This window comes from Sceloporus undulatus, chromosome 10 (genome assembly GCF_019175285.1).
Source record: "Sceloporus undulatus isolate JIND9_A2432 ecotype Alabama chromosome 10, SceUnd_v1.1, whole genome shotgun sequence".
Taxonomy (NCBI): domain Eukaryota; kingdom Metazoa; phylum Chordata; class Lepidosauria; order Squamata; family Phrynosomatidae; genus Sceloporus; species Sceloporus undulatus.
Genome location: NC_056531.1, coordinates 2,657,060 through 2,676,261, shown reverse-complemented (window position 1 = coordinate 2,676,261; position 19,202 = coordinate 2,657,060). Strand labels below are relative to the sequence as shown.

At 45.5% G+C, this 19,202-nt stretch overlaps 1 protein-coding gene across 1 annotated transcript; it reads right to left on the bottom strand.

Annotated features, from left to right (window-relative positions):
• Positions 1-1,346: 1,346 nt before the first annotated feature.
• Positions 1,347-17,792, bottom strand: VSIG10 (V-set and immunoglobulin domain containing 10). Its single transcript, XM_042441669.1, has 9 exons — positions 17,572-17,792; positions 14,293-14,577; positions 11,961-12,266; positions 10,185-10,457; positions 8,054-8,347; positions 7,027-7,137; positions 6,184-6,196; positions 5,517-5,644; positions 1,347-4,116 (listed from the first exon to the last, which is right to left on the bottom strand). Exons 1-9 carry the CDS (start codon positions 17,642-17,644, stop codon positions 4,046-4,048), a joined length of 1,554 nt encoding a protein of 517 aa, XP_042297603.1. The 5' UTR covers positions 17,645-17,792; the 3' UTR covers positions 1,347-4,045.
• Positions 17,793-19,202: the final 1,410 nt, after the last annotated feature.

Below are 19,202 nucleotides of genomic sequence, written 5' to 3'. Positions count from 1 at the left end.
GCCCCGCCCTCCTCACGTGACCTTTTCGCCAGGGGGCGGGGCAAGGGGAGCAAGGGGCGGGGCTTGAGAAAAGAGGGCCCCGCCTTTAGGCCGCTCGGCCTAGTCCTCAGTCAGTGTGTCTCTTGGGCCCTCAGGCCTCTGCCCCCTGTTTCCTTGTAGTCAGTCTCAATGAGGAATACTTGCCCAATGCTTCCCTATGGACAAGTATTCCCCACTGTATCTCTATGGGCAAATATTCCCCAATGGTTCCCTATGGACAAGCATGGCTTCCCTGTGGCCAAGTGCAGCCATTTTCAGTCACTCACACACTACCCAAAAAGAAGAAAAGGGGGCGTTAGGAAACAAAGGCAAAAAAGAGCGGGAAAGTGACAGGACTCGAAAAAAATACCAAGATGACTTTCAACTCTTTTACTGTTACACATTTAGAGATGCCATTCCAACCTCTCTCACCCTTTAAAGTACTTTAAACCACTTTTTAGGTCCCTTCAAGTCATTTCCAACTTATGGCAACCCTAAAGCCTATTGTGGGGTTTCATGGGGGCCTTACAAGGTTTTCTTGGCAAGGCTTGTTCAGAGGAGGTTTTCTATTGCCTTCCTCTGAGGAGACTGAGAGAGTGTGACTTCTTGCCAAGGTCACCTTGGTGGGTTTAGAAGTAATCTGGGCTTGCGAAAGTGTGATATTTGAGTATTATTTTTATGTTAGCTACAAATGACTTGAAGGCAGTGAAAAGGCTGTGGGAACCACAGATTAAACTATATGCCCATTTGACTTCACTATTTATTTTGTTTTGCAACAACCCAGACAACCGTCGTGAAGGCATTCATGCACAATGGTGTGTAACAGGCAAGACAGTTGTGAAAGTATTTGCACACAATGGCACTGGTTGCACAGGTCTATGACTTTAAACAGAACGTGACTGTTACCCACCAGACAAAAATATCCATCTCCTTCCATGGAGAAGTTACTTATAGATAAAATACCAACAGGCCTCTCTATTATTTTATGGATGCATTTTTAACCTATATCTGTTTTCCTTTCTGTAGGCTACCTTCAATCCCTGAATGCAAGACAGCATGCAACTAACAACAGACGCGGAAAATAACGCTGTTGCTAGTCAGTCATTAATATGATATATATTAATTTACTTCCATAGTTACTAGTTACACTTTTATAGCTCAGTTACTGTGGAATATAAGGGGACTGTTGGACCCTGATCCTCCCAAGCTGAACAGGAATCGTTTTAACATTAACAGAGCTGAGAATGAACCAGAAACAAGCAGTTATCTCTCAGGTTTGGGAAGGGACACCCACCTCAACTGCAACACATAAACAGCAGACATGAAAATCATCATCCAAAACACACATTTTTATTCTGTAAGTGAAAGACCACTGCCACAGTTGCATAATTTACAGGAAAATAATCTCCATCGCAATAGCCCTTTGGAAAAATGCTTGCCTTAAGAGAACATTTCTTCCCGGGCCAGTCGCTCCATGTCCCAAGACTGTTTACAGCATCAGACAGTGCTTCCCAAGTTATCTAAGCTGGGAGACAGGCAATTAGTTTTCCTCAGTGCACCAGGGACTGGCGCCGTATTTATGCCTACTGGGTACAATTGTGTGTTTTTCTTTCCTGCAAGCTTGCCAGGGACCAATGATCGAGGGACCAGCACTTTGAGTAACACTGGCCTAAGACATACATGGGTGGGCTGCATAAACTGCAGGGATCTGTGTAAAATCTGGGAAAACTAAGGCGAAAAGATCCACACTCTGAAAAGTCTGCTCTTCATTTCCATGGAGCATAATGCAAACCTGGATGATGGTGTCGAGTAAGCTGCTTTCTTACTCATTTGCAATATTGCCCAATAGTGATCGGATGCAGTATTTATTTCACATTAGCTACAGATTTTGCTTGACTAACCGTCACACAGCAGGACAAGGAAAACAACAAACCTTGTACTCAATGAGTTGGTGGTTATTTTCTAGCCCCATTAGAATCCCTTCGTACCAGCAGCGGGGCTAACATAGCTTTCATGTTGTTTCCCCAATCCTCTGAAAACTCATAATTCCCACCCATGGAGCCAACCTTCTGACAATCCAAGTCTGTCACTTCCACGTCTCAATAGCATGGTCCGCTGAAAAATTGCCCAGGGCGTATTTTGTCCCAGTACATTACATGGGCAGGGACAAAAACTGCTTCCCCATAGCAAAAAGCAATAGATCTCTTCAGACCATTTTTGCCCTAGCCATTTATGTTTGTAAAAAGTCCATATATGGGGCCAATGATGGAAATGTGGGGACACTGTTTGCAACGGTGCAGGTGTTTTTGTCATCAAATGCACACAGTGTAGGCTTAGTTCTGGGTGGATTTTTTGCAGCAAAATATACTCCAGCCTAGTGCACATTTCATTCACTGGATGGGGACAAGTCACATTTATTAACTTACTCCTGTGCCTTCATTTTCAGCTAAGGTTAGTTATTCAAAAGCAATCTGAAACCTACTGAGGTAGATCAGGATTTACTGGTCAACGTCTTGTGGATATTTCACAGACTGGCCAAGCTTTCTTACTACTAATAATGTAACAGTAATAATTACATTTTATCTTGAAATAACCCTGTTCAAAGCCAGAGCTGGCTCATTATGACCTGCTAGTGGTGCAGGAGTGGCGTTCCTCCCTTACATAATGCAAGTATAACATGATAGGGCTTGAGCAGGGACACCTGTAGATGAAGTGCATTAAGTTCTCTAACTCACAGAATTTTACACGGTGGGAGTAAACATCATCTTCCATGTGTAATCCTCCCATGCTTTCCTATTAGTTATGGGGTGGGGGTGGGGGGCAGAAAGAGAGAGTCCAGAACTGAAGCTTACCTAACAGATTTCTGTGCAGCATGTGCTTGAAAAATTCCAGCAAGAAAAAGCTACCTTCCTTTTAGACATAGTGTTCCATCCTCAGTCAGCTCTCACCCTCAAGAGGTTTCTCCCAATGTTCACTCCAAATCTCTCTTCTCTAATGGCCATTAGATCTAGTCCTGCCCTCTTGGAAACTACTTCAAGTATTAGAAGAGGGCCACTGAGAAGAGGGTCTCTCTACTCCCTTTTCATCTTTCCAAGCTAAAAAGCTGGTTTCTTCAACCTTCCTTCAGAGCATTTGCTTTCCATCCCCCAACCATCTTGGCTGTTCTGTTCTGAACCCACTCCAAGTTGTCCTCATCCTTTTTAAACTGTGGTACCCAGAACTGGATCCAGTATGCCAACTGAGGATGGATAGGAGAATGGAGGAACTTGGGAATGAATTGTCCCTAGACAGGACTTAATAGCAGACTATCCACGTGTTTCCTAGGTAGTTGAAGAGAGCTAGCATTGGTCTCTTCTCTAGGCTAAACCATACTAAACCCCACTTCCTTCCAAAATTTGTCTTTCTGCATCACTCTAGCAGCTTAGTCCCATTATTATTTTGGGCACCCCATTATCCTGACATTCATCTAGTGCTGAGGATCCCAGAAGAGAGGAAATTGCTTAAGGTCACAGCAGAAACAGTCCTGGCCACTTCCACTCATCTGCAGATACACAAGCTGATGCTCAACCTGGGGCTCAACCTGGGATAGGAAAGCATCAACTACAGTTCGCAAGGAAGATCCCAATGGGACAAATGGAACTGTGATCCAGATAGATAATCCCACCCTCTCTTTCTCCAGCCCTTCCTGATGCTCAAGGTCCTTCTTGCTCACTGAAGCTCATTCCTAAAATGATCTTGATCTGACATCATGCTTCAGCTGAAGAAACCACTGTACTCCTGTCCTAGATCTATTTCCTACATTGTGGCTGTTAAGTTGCAAACACCCTCTCCAGCAAGGAGACAGAGGGAAGAATTAACATGTAGGAGAACCACAACATGTAGGAAAGACAAGCAAAGGATCAAAAAATGACTGAGAGTTGCCTAAGCTGGATGCCAATAGTACTAGTCCTTTCCTCCTGGACCAGTTTTGGATGGAACCATCTTGTGAGGCTGCTTTGGTTATTAGCATGTATGATGGAGAACTCCCTTACACTGTGGGTTTTGAATCCCTTTTTATTTCTTCCAGTGAGATTTCAGTGGGCACTTTCGCATGGGAATCTGAAAGAAAAGCACAAAAGAACAAGGTTATATCCAGAGTGTGGTGAATGAACACACTGTGCCACCAAGGTTATTGTTTTTTTGGTGACTGTGGAGGTTGGAATTCTGTTCCAACTGTGTGACAACCAAAATCCACCCCCTCCCCAGCAATAACATCCTCAGAGATCCTCAGGAAGTCCATGAGGGTGCCATTATTGCTGTATATTAAGGTAAAGGACAATATCTGGATGCACTTCTGCTACTGCTCTTCACTGACAGAGAAACTGCTATCTTTGAGGGGATGCTGCCCCACAGCTGGGTTGGAGGCTGTAGCATCTGGAGATGTATGATAGCTATGCCTTAGAGATAAACATCCCAATGCAGAATCTTAGCCTGGGATTTAAATATGTGTTAGTGATTTTCCTTTAAAGCACAGGTGGAAGACAAGTGGCCCTCCAAGTGTGTTGGACTACAAAACCTATTGTTCCTCTCCAGTAGCTAGGGCTGATAAAAGCTGCAGTCTCACAATATCTAGAGTCACACATTTCAAATAGCTTTTCAAGCAATGAGGACAGTTCAATTTTCCAAAACAGTCAGTGATGGTGATGGTGCCCCCTAAAACAATGGTTTGCAAACTTTTGTCCTCCAGATGTTTGGGATTTCAGCTTCCAGAATTCCTGACCATTGCCCACTTAAGGCTGGGACTCGGAGGAGTTGAAAGCCAAAACATCTGGAGGATCAAAGACTGAGCAGCATGGCTCTAAAAGTACTGTACTCCAAACTAGGAAATGGGATAGAAATTCTTTCACTTAGTATTTTAATGCAAACTTAGGAAATGTGTACTTCCCAAAAGACCGCATAAACCCAACTGTGGTGCTACTTCAACACACATACTTTTCCACATTGAGCAACATAGTTGTCTGATGAACAAATGTATACAGCTGCAAAGATATTGGAGAAAATACATTACAAAGACAAAACCATGGGATTTGGAGCTGTTTATGTTTACTACAGTTTTTTTTTTGTACTTCTGCAAATGTATGATTCCTCCATTCCCAGCAACATCCCAACTCCAGTCCATCTGCCTTGGTCCAGGCCTCGGCGGTGGAGAACTGCTGGACCAGATCCCATTCCCCACCACCACACCCTTCTCCTTTTGTGTCGTGTCTTCTTAGATTGTAAGCCTGAGGGCAGGGAACCGTCTAACTAAAAGATTGTATGTACAGCGCTGTGTAAATTTACAGTGCTTTATAAATAAAGGTTAATAATAATAATAATAATAATAATAATAATAATAATAATAATAACTCCTCCTCTCTTGTTTCTCTGTGGGCCAATTTTGGCTCCAGTTTTACTGGCCCTCACCACAACTACTGCAGGAGCAAGCCCCAAAGATGTAACTTGAGTGCCAAAAGGCTTACTTTCAGAAGGCCTGGGAAAACAGCCATTTGCTACTGCTTGATGCAAAGCAGGCTCCCCAGTTGTTTCCATGGGTAGATCTTCTTCCTCTGAGTCCATCAGTACAAGGATGTCACTTGCATCTCGATTCCTGCAGTCAGGAGGACAGTGAGACTGAAGAATGACCAAAAAGAGATCTTTCCCTGCCTTTTCTTGCCACAGCCAAATCTGAGAGGGAAAACATAGGGCCTTCCAGGTGTTGTTGGACTACAGCTTCTATCATTTCAACCAAGCCTAGCCATGCTGGCTAGGACTGAAGGATTCTGCAGTCCCACCGCATCTAGAAATTTATTTGATCTCCACACTCGTTGGAACAGGAGACTGCCAGAGTTTGTACCTGGGGTCTCTATGCACAGATCCTTGCTTTATCACTGAGCTACATGCTCCCTGCACTACTGAAAACACTTGCCTCAAATTGCCATCTAAACGTCTTTTAAGAATCTAGGTGGCCAAACCAAGCTTTTGTCTATCTAGCTCACTTGTTGCCTGTTCTCTGCAGGAGTGGCTCTCTGTGGTCTAGGGGCAGAGATTTTCCTCACTGAACCTGTTAAGTTGCAAAACATGCACTCTGTCACCACTGGACCATGCATGAAGCTGGATCTTTTCAATTCAAGAAAAGTACAGACTTACCTGAGCATGTGGCCTGGAAGGGAGAAAGAGAGAAGGAAATTTAACTGACAATGAAACATTTGCTTCTTTGAACACAAAGCCAACTCAAGACCTATTACTGCCTGAAGCAATGAACAAGACAGCATTTCCCTCTGTTACATGTGCAGAGGTTGAGTGGGCTGGCAACTGAAATTAATGCTGGCCAATAGACAGGCTACAAGCTAGTTTAAAATGTGCCTGTGTGGCACACATAGCTCGCCCTCAAGGCTGAGGGGCTCAAGAGAAGCAGCTTGGAGGTCACCATTGTTGTCCAACATTGTTTGCCAAATGTGGATGCCTCATTGTGCCTCCAGACTGCACAACAAGCATGTGATGCAGTTTTAAAAGATGTCTGGCCTTAATCTCCTTTTCCATTATATTTAAGAGACCAGTTTTGTGGTGTTTCAACACTTCTGCCCAAAGTCTGACTGGAGATCAGATTTTGGCAAGCTATGTAAATAGATCTTGCCATCTGCAATAGTCAAAGATGGCTGTCAGACTGTCTCTACTTGCTTCTTTTACATTTCTTCTTAGAACTTAGTCCTTTATTTTTTATCTTCCTCATGCCTGTAATTTTATATCTATTTCAATGTCTCACCAAACTACACATCCCAATATTCCATGGCATTGAGGTGTGGCACTTAAAGTGGTATCAAACTGGATTCTTTCTGTAGGGTGGATGCAGCCACTTGGGCTGCTCCCCAGAGAAAACACTGCTTTACTGTTCTTCTGGGTGCTCCCCACCCCACTTCCATTTCTTCTAATAGACCAACCTGCATTCCTAGAATTTGCTTTCCCTAGAAAAATTCTCTAAGCTCCTCTTACCTTTGGGGCATAAACGGGGTCCAGTGTACAAGATGACCCCAGAAAGGATCAGAATACCCAGAAGCAACAGGATGACAACTGCTCCCACAATGCCTGCAATGTTCACTGGCTCTGCGGGGGGAAAGAAACCATGTCACAATGACAAATTTGGGATATCTGAAGTCAGCTTAGTTTTTCCCAACCTGCCCCCCTCTGGATGTGTGGCATTGTAACTCCCAGCATCTCCACCCAGCATGACTGGGAACAATGGGAACTGTATTCTGACATATCCAGAGATGCGGGGTCAAGTTAGGGAAGTCTGGCATATCCGTTTATTTTAAAATATATGCTGCCACTTCAGTTAAATATTCTCAGGGTAGCTTATGAAGCAAGAACAGCTAAAATGAGACAGCAACATTTTTATTTAAAAAATGAAAAAGTGTTCTCTTTATCGCAACTAGAACCTGCAATGAGAATGATGCAGTGCTGCATGCTTCCACAGGGAGCCAGCCAGCCAACCATGCCCATTTGCAAGTTAGGAGGCCTCGTTTTCCTTTATCCACACATGCCTGCTACATACCACTGCTGTCCAGGCTTGAACCTCCTATATTTCATGGACTTTGGGCCCCACTTTTATATTTTGCTTTCTTGTTCGCCATAGCCAAGGCAAGGACGTAGACTTCAGGTTAGGGCCAGCATGGTGTAATGGTTTGAGCATTTGAGTTTGAGTCCTGGAACCAAACCCCAGCAAATACAAAGGGCCTCATGTAGTACATTTGGTGTCACAGCATGTATACCAGTTTGAACTCACTCAAAGATGCTAGAAACCAATCCCTTTCACACATTTAAGGAAGCTCATAGCCCATGGCAGAGGGATAGTGGGTCACCAGAAGGTCAGAGGCAGAAACGTCATTTTCTTACCAGCAAACTGTAGTGGCTGGCAATATACGTGGTGCTTGGAGAGCATCCAAAAGAATTCATGCAAACACTGTCACTACTCATTTCCCTGGCATGCCAGCACACTGCAGTTCCAACGTCTGTCTCTTACCGGTCACAGTGAGTTGGACATACACCTCCTTCAGCCCCAGGGGGTTCTCAGCTTTGCAGACGTAGTAACCCTGCTCAGTGCCATGGGAGCAGTTCCGGATGACAAGGGTGGAGACACTGCCGTTTTGGCTGATGAGAAACTTCCCACCAGACCGGATCACTGTCTTTGGCTGGGAGGCATTACGTAACCAGGTGATCTGGGCTGGCGGGTTGCCAGCTGTTGACTGGCAGGTCAGAATGGCAGTTCTCCCTGCAAAACAGCTCCGCATTGGGTCAGATGTGACCGAAGGGCTCTCTAAACCAGGAAGAAAGCAAACAGATTAAAAAGCAGTGCAGAGATTAGGGTCGGCCCCATCTTGAGACAAAATGAGGCAGTCAACTCTGGTGGCAGAGTGGGGGGGGGGGGGGGGGACTGGATGGTAAAAAGCTGTTGAAAACCTAGGCTATGTGTGCCTGGCAGTCAGTCCAGTGCTCCTAGCCTTGCCACCCTTCTTGGCTAGAAGGAGATATTACACAAGGTTTTGCATTTCAAAAGAGCAGCTTTTGAATTTGTAAACTACCTTCAGTGCCCCTTTTTTGTGGGGGATGCAAGGTATAAATAAAGTTAACAGCAACAACAGCAGCATGGGGAATATCAACAACGCTAGGGTATTAAATGCCCTAAAGACAGCAGATCCCATCTGGTCTTGGAACTGATTAGTACTTGAATAGGGAGGTGCTAATGAATCCCAGGGGTTGTAGGCTCTATTTCAGAAGAAGGAACTGGCAAAACCACCTCTGAGAATTCTTTGCCTAAGAAAACCCTATGAAGTTCATGGGGTCACCATAAGTCAACAGGTGACTTGAAAGCACATACACACATAACAATAACAACAACTTCAGGGAATAGACCAGGGACAGACTATGGCTTAGTGGGAGAGTATCTACTTCATCAGGAAGATGTTCTGAGTTGAATCCCTGGCATTCCTATAGAAGGGCCAGGAACCATTCCTGTCTGAAATTTTGGACAGCCACCACAAGTCAAGGCTGAGGAACACATGGCTTTCCCAGTGGTAGTGAACACAACTCCCATCAGCCCTATCCAATATATCCAATGGCAAAGGATGAGGAGAATTATGGTCCAATAAATATCTGGAAGACCCTACATGCTTGATAAAAATTAAGGATGTAGTTGGGAGGATTTCTCCTGGGTTATTTTCCACATTGAAAAGCAGTCCTTTCCCCACTTGCTTGTTGTCACTCAGAGCTGCAGTAGTGAGATCATGCATAAAATAACCAGAGTTGGGGAATCTTCCTGTTTAAATTACAACTCCCAGAATCCTCCCACCAGCATAGTCACTGACCAGGCTAACTGGGGAATGCGAGGAGTTCTTATCTAAACCTTTCTAAGCTCTGAAAGTAAACATATTTAACTTTTAGTCCTTCACACCCATTTAACCCACAACAACAAAAACAATTGGTGTGAGGAGGGGCAGGCCAACATGGCCAGTTTCTACCTAGTCTTTTCTGTATCAATTGTCTTTCCTCTCCCATTCTCCAGCTGCCATTGTTAAAACAAGAGTCACTTGGCTGAAGGACATGATCTCTAGCAAAAAGTGCCAACTATTCTCTGCATTTCCTGGCCCACTACATTGGATGGCCTCTGCTTACTCTCTATCATTCTATAAGCACATATCCCAACAAGATGAGGTGTGGTTTGTTGATATCTGACTTGTTGTAATGTTTAAGCCCAATTGTGCTAACAAGCCATGTTTTTTTTTACCTACCACAAATCACAATCAGGTTTATTGTTGGTTTATGAACTTTGGCTTGTTGAGATACTCAAAATTACAATCTGGCTTGATACTGGCTTATCTGCCCATGCTGAAACTGAAAGTGACAAAAGGGAAGGGAAGAGAAACAAACCAGGAATAGGAAAGATAAACCTAAGTTTGCTTAAGGGTCATCTGGGTAATTAGGGGCTGAAGCAGGAAACTATGATTGACATCAACCATAACTTTATCGTGACATGTGAGCATGCTCCATGACCAGAGCTTACTGTTTAGAATATAGCTCTGTAGCTTTGTTGGCTGATGAATTATGGAAATGATAGGTCAAGAAAGTTACTTTTCTAAGTTCTGCCTGCAACTCACCCAACTGGATGGTACAAGTTTGGTCCTCCTGATTTAGGATATGGCTTCCATGACACACAAACGTCTTCCTGTACAGCAGGTGTGTGCTGTTCAGTGTCACCACAATGGTGTCTGCTCTATCAGTTGTGTTGATAGCCAAACTCAGGTTCTCATGGTCTGTCCATTGGAGTGTGGGATGAGGGTAACCCCCAGGCCAGCTGCAGAACAGCTGCACCCCTCCAGACCCTTCTTTGGAAGTCTGAGCCCAACACTGGGGCAACAATGGTGGAGGATCTGAAGGGAGAAGTTCACAGTATTAACTGGACGAAGAGAAGGATACCCTGCAACCTTCAGAGCCCTGTGCGGAAAGCCATCAACAATTAATACAATTAAATATGCACATCAGAAGACAAACCAGGTTTGTGGGTTTCTATGGAAAGCTTTCCTTCAATCATACTTGACAGTTCATTCAACCCGGTTCCTATACTTTGAGTTAAGCTTAAACAAATTTCCCATCTAGCCTTGCTAGCATTTCTTCTAAATCACTTGATCTTTCTAAAACAATAATTACCTTCGTGTTCTTGCTACTTTTTGGAGTTTTAATAACTCTCTTCTTTGTTCTTCCCCTATTTTTTCTACTAATATCCCTCTTGATGTCACCTTTATAGTTGTGTGGGGAAAGATACAGTCCTCATAATATAATTATCCATCGGCAAATACTGTGCCTCAGTTTTAACGGTGCATAAAATAAAAGGGGAAAAAACATGCCTCTTTTGCAAACAAGACCTGCATATGAACTTCTCTCAGCCTCACTTTTATCAGCAAAAGGCGAGCCTGGACAAATGCGGGGACAATCTTTCAAATAAGAGAGAACAGTCAGTGCAATTTGCCAAATCAAACAGCCAACTGCAAATTGGGGGGGGGGGGGGGAATATGACTCATTGGAAAAGATGATAATGCTGGGGAAAATGGAAGGCAGTAGGAAATGAGGCTGACCACATTACAGATGAATTGATTCAATCAAGGAAGCCATGGCTGCCGTGAGTCTGCAAGACCTGAGCTGGGCTGCTGATAACTGAGGCTTTTGGAGGTCTCTCATTCATTCCCAGGGTTGCCAGAAGCCAAAGTTGAATTGATGGCAAGTAACAACAAATGATCTACAGTGCTGCTGGGTTCTCGTGGAGGGAAAAGATCCAGACTTTAGCAGCTTTTGCACAAAGCTCTGAGCTGCAACTTGTCTGGGATCTTGACAATCCATCAGCATTTTTATCTGCTTTTTGATCCCTTTGTTTAACTCTGCTATAGGTTGGGCCCTTATTTGTCGTTCTGTTTAACCATATTGTTGCATGTGTGTTGTGGGTCTTCAAATCGTTCCCAAAGATCTACCAGTTAGGTCCAGATCCAACTGCAAAAAAGGCTTCTCCTTTGTCTCTGCTTCTCTAAATCAAAGAAAGCTTTCTGGGAGGAAATCAGTAGATTTTCCCTGATGCCCAAAACATATCAACTGCTTGGTGAGTAGTTAATGTTTTCAGAACAAGTTCCTAGAGTGTCTCCAATGACCACAGTATGCCTTAAGGGCCAGGACAGTAGAGAGATTAGAGCAGAAGGAGGCAGCTACCACATGTTGGGGGGCTGCATTGCCCTGCTGCTGGATTTTAAAATTATTTTTTAAAATTAAGAACTCTCCCCCCATCCCATCCCAGGAGCAAGACTGTGGACCTCAGTCTGAACTCCTTGGAGGAAGGACAGGATATAAATGGATCAAATAAATGCATTAGCATTGCTCAGCATACGTACAATAGATCAAGAGTTCACGGGTCACAGTCTGTCGGCGGCCACTGAGCGGGTTGGTTACCAAACACGAGTAATTCCCTTGGTACCTGGGTGAAATGTTATAGAGGACAAAGTAGCCCAGGGTGTCACTGACTTCCGTGAATGGCTCCTGCAGGGAAGTGGACTGGTTGAAATCCCATTTGGTTATGGGTACAGGCCAGGAGTCACTGGTGCAGGTGAAGTTGAGGATGTCATGTCTCTTTGCATACAGTGTCCCATTCAGCAATGCTGTGGTGGGGTAGATGTTGACATTGACTTGGCCAGGGCCACCTGGAAGGGAGACAGAAGTAGCATTGTTGACTAAGATGCAGCTTTCCAATCTAGGGTCCCAAAGCAGCTTGTAAATATAAAACCAAGAAACAAGCCACCAAGTTAGTCCAGTTTAGAAAAACAACAAAACAACTAACATCATTCTGTTCAGAATCTTGATCTCTAAGGAAGCACATCAGAGCAGATTACAAAGTGCATATCCTTAGCATTATTGCCACGGAGGCCTCATTCCCATAGGATATGAACTCTGTAATTCTTAGTATGCTTAGAAGAAGCTCTATGAACTATGAGATGCACTTAGGATTGGGCTGCAAGCTTTTTTTAAGGATAACATGACAACACCTTAGCGTAGGAACATGGAACTATGCCTGTCAGATGTTCTTTGACTGCAACTCCTATCAAAGCTAGCAAGCCCAGCCAATGGTGAAGAGTCATGGGAGTTGAAATTGTACAACATCTGGAAGGCTATCAGTTCCTCACTCCTACTGCAGCAATTCCCAGAGTGATGGTCTGAAACAGGAATGACAATCCAGGTGTTTCAGACAATTCCTCACCAGTGGTCATGCTGAATGGAGCTGATGGGAGTTGCAGGCCAAAACATCTAGAGTGTTAAATGTTCTCAGCCCTGGTTTGAAGGCCTACAACACAGTAACCCTAAGGAAGCTAAACAGATCTGAATGTAGTTTGTGCCTGGATAGGAGATGACCTGGAAACTTCACATATGCTGCCTTAAGCTTCACAATGGAGGAAAAGACAAAATATAAATGCTGTAAGTGACTTTTAAAAAGATTAACCTGCTTTCAAATTACAAGATCATGTTCCATCCCCTTGAAAATCCTCATGCTCATGACATCAATGAAGAAGAGTTCATGAAGTCTCCTGCGCATTCCCACTGAGAGATTCTCTATAACAACTGTCCCTTTAGGACCTCTGAAACACAGGGATCCCATCCAAGGGCTCCTTCACTATCAATTGACACCACAATGAATCAACAACTCCAATTGTGGCATACAGCAAGAGTAAGCACAAGAAGCTGCCCTTTGGAACTTTCACATAATAGAGACAGGGAACTTGTGTCTCAAATATTGTACACAGAAAGCAGGTGCTCTAAGCCTGAAGCTAAGGGCTCTCTCCTAAAAAAGGAAGGTGCTTTTATCCAAGCTCATCTCATCGATTCCCAGTTCGGCCATGGAAAACCACTGGGTGACCTTGGGCAAGTCTCCTAAGGGGAAGGGGAGGGCAAACCTCCTCCGAAGCAATCTTGCCAAGAACATTATAGGAGAGGGTCACTGTAAGTCAGTTGACCTGAAAGCACACAGCAAGATGATAAGGAGGCCTGCTCCTCCCAGGTTGACAGATGCCTGTGTACTTATTCAGCTGTAGCAGAGGAACCCCACAGCTTTACGGTTATACCTTTTCTGGAGCTGTTTGGAGAAAGTGGGTGTAACTCAATGCTCAGGACATGCTTGCCGCATAACTGCCAGCCTACCACACCTTCAAAGCAAATAGGAAACTATACTGGGAACAGAGCCAGAAAGCAGGTGTGGGGAACAAGAGAGGCCATCTGATTTTTAAAAAATACACCAGAGCTCCTATAGACAGGGGGACAAGAAGAACAAAAAGAAGAAGTTGAAAACACTGATTTCCAGTATTGGGCCAGGCAAACAAATAGTGGCCAAGATCCTATATCACTTCAGTGTAGTGTAAATATCTGCTGGTGGAATTGCATTACACCGTCTCTTTCCTGAATAAGAACACAGTGCAATGTATATCGATCAATGGCCAACATTCAGGGCTGACAATCCACTGTGCAACTGCAATGCACAATATATAGAGAGGCATTGTACAGTAAGACACACTACCCTGTTGACTTTAATGCACTGCCGCAAGTGCAACGGTCTCACATGTACAACTCTGCTTACAATAGAAAGCAACTTCTTATGTTCCTCTGCTGTATTTGTTCACCAAGCAAACTGTCTCTATGCATCCTCAAGCTACAGAGTAAAAAGGGCGGCTGACAACTTACTGGCTATGAGCAACTGGATCCTGTGCAGGCTGGCTGTTGCATTCAGTGTTTCCTTGCAGGTGTAGTTGCCTTCATCCTCCAGGCGCAACCCTGAGATGTGCAAGGAACTGTTCGCCACCAAAGAGAAGCGAGCATCGGAAGGGAGCTTGCCATCTGATGAGAAGAGGATGGGGATGGCACCTGGTTCGCCATGAAACCAGTCCACCTGGACCGCTTGCCAAGATGCATTCCGGCATGTCAGGGTCACTTCCCCTCCAACTTCCCCAACCACCTGTTCTTTGGTTCCTGCAAAGTGGAAAGAGGAAAATCAGCACCCACACAGACTGGCAATTCATTACAACACAAAGGCATTGGAATTCTCCAGGATGCAGCATAATTAATCTTGAGAAAGATTATTTTTGGACTACAACTCCCAGAATCTGGCTTAGTGGGACCTGTAGTCCATAAAGTGACTTTCCAAATCCCTTGCATCCCCTCACCAACTCTTCTCTGGCAAGTACTGACAGGCTGGTAGTCAGCATAAGGCCACTGAGAAACAAGTGGAAAGTTCCATTGGGGGGTTCCATCAGAATTTCAGTAACGTTCACCCTACCATCAATCTAAACTTAGAAGAGTTTTCACAATGGGCATCTAAGCACCATGTTATATCTGAAGCCAAAGAATACTAAAGGCACTTATATGGCTCCAGCTTCCACTCTGCTGCTTTGTGTCACTATGTTGGGAGAAAGGTGGGATATAAGAAAATAAAATAAAATAATAAATGAAGACAAGGACTCAAAATTCATGGATTTGCAGTAGGCATTTCTCATACTACAATAATCATTCAATGATGGGGCAATAAACCAGCTGGGCAAGGCAAGTCTGGTACCCAGGCACAATCTACTACCATTCTACATCTACACAGGAGAAGAAACAGACATAAATCTGAATTCAGAAATGGCAATACCCTCAGACCAGCGTCAGTAACACTTCATTCTCCCAGGATACTCAGTCTCTGACCTGAGGGTAAGCACCGTGTAACAAAAGAATTTCAAGGGAAAGTTAGAAAGGGAAACCAGCTGAATTGGGATACATTCACAAAAATTGATCAATTAGCAGAGATTTGAACAGAATTAATGGCTTCTTGAGAGCCAGGGTGGTGCAGTGGTTTCAGTGTTGGATTACAACTCTTAAGAACAGGGTTTGAATGCCAGCTCGGCCATGGAAACCCACTGGCTGACCTTGAGCAAGTCACATTCTCTCAGCCTCAGAGGAAGACAAAGGAAAAAAACCCCTCTGAACGAATCTTGCCAAGAAAACCCTGTGATCAGTTTGCCTGAGCGTCGCCATAAGCTGGAAATGACTTGAAGGCACACAACAACAACACACACCATGTACTAATGGGCTGTTTTCCATTATACTTGTGTGTATAGCAAAAACATATTTTGCCAAAGAAAGGCTGTCTTCAGCAGAACAAACCTTCCTGAAAGCAGAATGAGTTGCTTACACACTTTACCAACTGGCAGATCTGTGTGTTAACTTACAGATCCCACAGCTGTTTAAGATAAACCAGTGTTTTGAACCAGTCTTTTTGAGCGGCGAGAGAACTGTCCTTTTCTGGACCCCATTTTGCTATTATTCCAATTCCCGCACACGCTTCCATCTCAAGCTGAACTATTCGTTCTATCAATGTAACTCGGGAAGTGGACCCTGTTTTCCAAAAGTTCACGCTAAAAATAACTGGGTGGCCTTAAACCTGCCACATGATTCACCTTCTCTCCTTTTCTGTTCTCCAACTAGGAAATCCAAAAACTGCAAAGCTCAGGGAGGTGGACCAAACCAAGCACTGCAGAGGAAGGCTTTGGCTGGTTGTCGGCCACCCAAAACAGGAGACAATTATGCAAGGAAGTAAGAAGACACTGCAACATTTTGCAGCTATTATTAAGCATTTGTATGCTCCTCTCCAGAGAACTCAGGATATTGCTGATGGCTATTAAGGGCCAATTGTTATGGCTTTTTCCTAGGCTGAAGCTCAGCGCTGCTTAGAAGCCTTGCCTTTATTTATTTATGAAGCTTAGGCTGCAACCTTCTACACATTTGCTTGGGAGGAAACCTGAATTCAATAGAATTTTTGTGGATGTTGTCGTGTGCCATCAAGTTGGCTTCAACTGACAGCAGCCCTACCGAATGAGAGACCTCCAACAGGATTGTCTTCTATAAGTGAATATGTCCATGAGTGCACTGGGTGCAACGTCTTGGTGAAATCTCCAAAGCAAGATTCAACGTCGAAACAAAAGCCATGTCTCCAACTACAGAAGGAAAGCTATGGTTGCTCAGCAGGCAAGCGAATATGCTCCCAGCACACCTATAATTTTGACAAATAAATATGTCACATGTCTCAGAATTGAGTCACGGCATCCAAAAGTCCAGCAAGATCTGGTTAGTCCTCGGCAGATCTTGGAAAAGCTTCTTCTTGGATTGCTGTTGCATGCCTTCAAGTCGTTTCTGACTTATGGTGACCCGAAGGCCAACCTATCATGGGGTTTTCTGGGCAAGGTTTCTTCGGAGGTGGTTTGCCATTGCTTCCTTCTGAGGCTGGGAGAGTGGGACTTGCCTAAAGTCACCCAGTGGACTTCCATGGCCGAGCGGGGAATTGAACCCTGGTCTTCGGAGTCCTAGTCCAACGCTCAAACCATTACGCCACGCTTGGAACTATAGGTATATATTAGAGGGCCAGTGTGGTATAGCGGTTTGAGTATTGAACTAGGACTTTAGAGCAACGGTTCCCAAACTTGGGTCCTCCAAGAAGCTCCCAGAAGTCCCAGCCAGTTTGGCCAGTAGTTGGGAAGTCTGGGAGCTGAAGTCCAAACCATCTGGATGACAAGGTTTGCAAACCATTGGGTCTAGAGCAATGGTTCCCAAACTTGGGTCCTGCAGCTGTTTTGGACTTCAGCTCCCAGAAGTCCCAGCCAGGTTAGCCAATAGTCAGGAATTCTGGGAGCTGAAGTCCAAAAGAGCTGCAGGACCAAGGTTTGCAAACCACTGGGTCTAGAGCAATGGTTCGCAAACTTGGGTCCTCTCTAGATGTTTTGGACTTCAGCTCCCAGAATTCCCGACACTGAAGGACCAAACTTTGAGAATCCCAGGGTCTCGAGAGCCTGCTCTGCCTGGAAGAGGCCCGGGCCCCCAGCCAACTACAACTCCCAGGCGCCTGCGGGAGGGAGCCAAGGCAGTGCAAGCGATGTCAACCAGATTGTCTGCAGTCCATTCCCACGGGCCTCCCCGCCCGATCGCGTGTACCTGCTCCGGCGGCCTTGCAAGCCCAGATCAGGGCCAAGAGGAGGGCCAAGGGCCCCACCGGCCCGATCGCCATCCCGGCTCCGAGTGGAGGAGCCCCGCGGCCGCGGGGAAAGCCAGGCAGGGAGCCGGGGAGGAGGATCCCCGCCCCGACGGAGGTGGAGCTGCGGAGGAGGACGAGGCCCGGCCCCGCTCTCCGAAGGCGCCATCCGCACGGGAGCCATCATCCCCCGCTTCCAACCCGCTTGAACTCCCAGGGCTCCAGGCCCCTCTGGGCTGCAGGCGATGAAAACTTCGCTCCCAAACTTGGCTCCTCCAGTTGTTTTGGACTTCAGCTCCCAGAAGCCCCAGCCACCTTGGCCAACAGCCAGGAATGCTGGGAGCTACAGTCCAAAGCCAGTCTGGAGGGCACCAACAGTTTGGGCACTGCTGGTCCTAGCAGGGATTCCCTAACTTCAGGTCTTTTGGACTTCAACTCCCAGAAGCCCTCTTCTAACCAGCTCCCCCAAACAAAACTTGTCCCAAACTCTTGGAGGATCCCAAAGTCTGGGAGCCACAAGCCAGGCCTCCCCAGCGAAGGAGATGGCCAAGGAAAGAGAAGCCTTTGGGGGACCCTGGGTGAGTCACACTCTCTCAGCCTCTGAGGAAGGCATTGGCCAATCCAGGATAGGTTCACTGCCTTAGGGCCATCCTCTGTCAGAATGAGAAGACAGACTTGAAGGTGCACAACAATGATGTTTCGGAAGGCGCCTAAATACCCGAAAGGCGCCAGGTAAGCAGGGTCAGCTCTGGTTAGTCCTTGGATGGGAGACTGCCAACGAAGACCAGGTGCTGGAGGTTGTATTTCGGAGGAAGGAACTCTGGCGGTCTTCCATCCAAGCATTAACCAAAGCCAACCCTGCTTACCTTCCCAGATCCAACACGATCTGGAGCCTGTTGGGTATTTAGGTGCCATAAGACAACAGGGAGCTTCCCATCTGATCTTGGGAGCTAAGCAGGGTCAACTCTGGTTAGGGCTTGGATGGGAGACCACCAATGAATCCCAAGGTGCTCAGAGAACTGGCAAAACCACCTCTGAAGAACCATTGCCTAAGAAAACCCTCTGAAATCCATGGGGTCACCATATGTCAACAGGCGACTTCAACACACACATTTGGGAAGGCCTCTCAAGAGAAGACTGAGTACCTTCTCCAGAAACCAAAGGAGAATAAACATCTCAGCAATAGGCCCAACCAAATCCATCATTCACTCCTTGTCCCAAGAGAGAAGAAAGAGACCGAAACAAACACACAGTTCCCCAGAGCCATCGTCTTACAAGCCCCTGGGGACAAGAAACAAACCAAGCTGAGAACAAGGAGATGATGCAAGGTAACCAGGAAGCCAAAGGGATGCAAAAGTCCTAAAGAAAAGAAAGAACAGGATCTGAAAGGGAGAAAGAAAAAAGAAAGGAGGACGATTCCAAATTCTGGGCAATCTTGAAGATGGCAGATCAAGCCCACCGATAAAGGGAGGAAAAAGGAGTGAAGAAAGAAAGAAACACACACACACACCAAGGAAAGTCAAACCACAGAGAGGACAACTAGGAAATGATTCCAGGTACAAAAGGTACCAGAGCCAGCATGGCACAGCGGTTT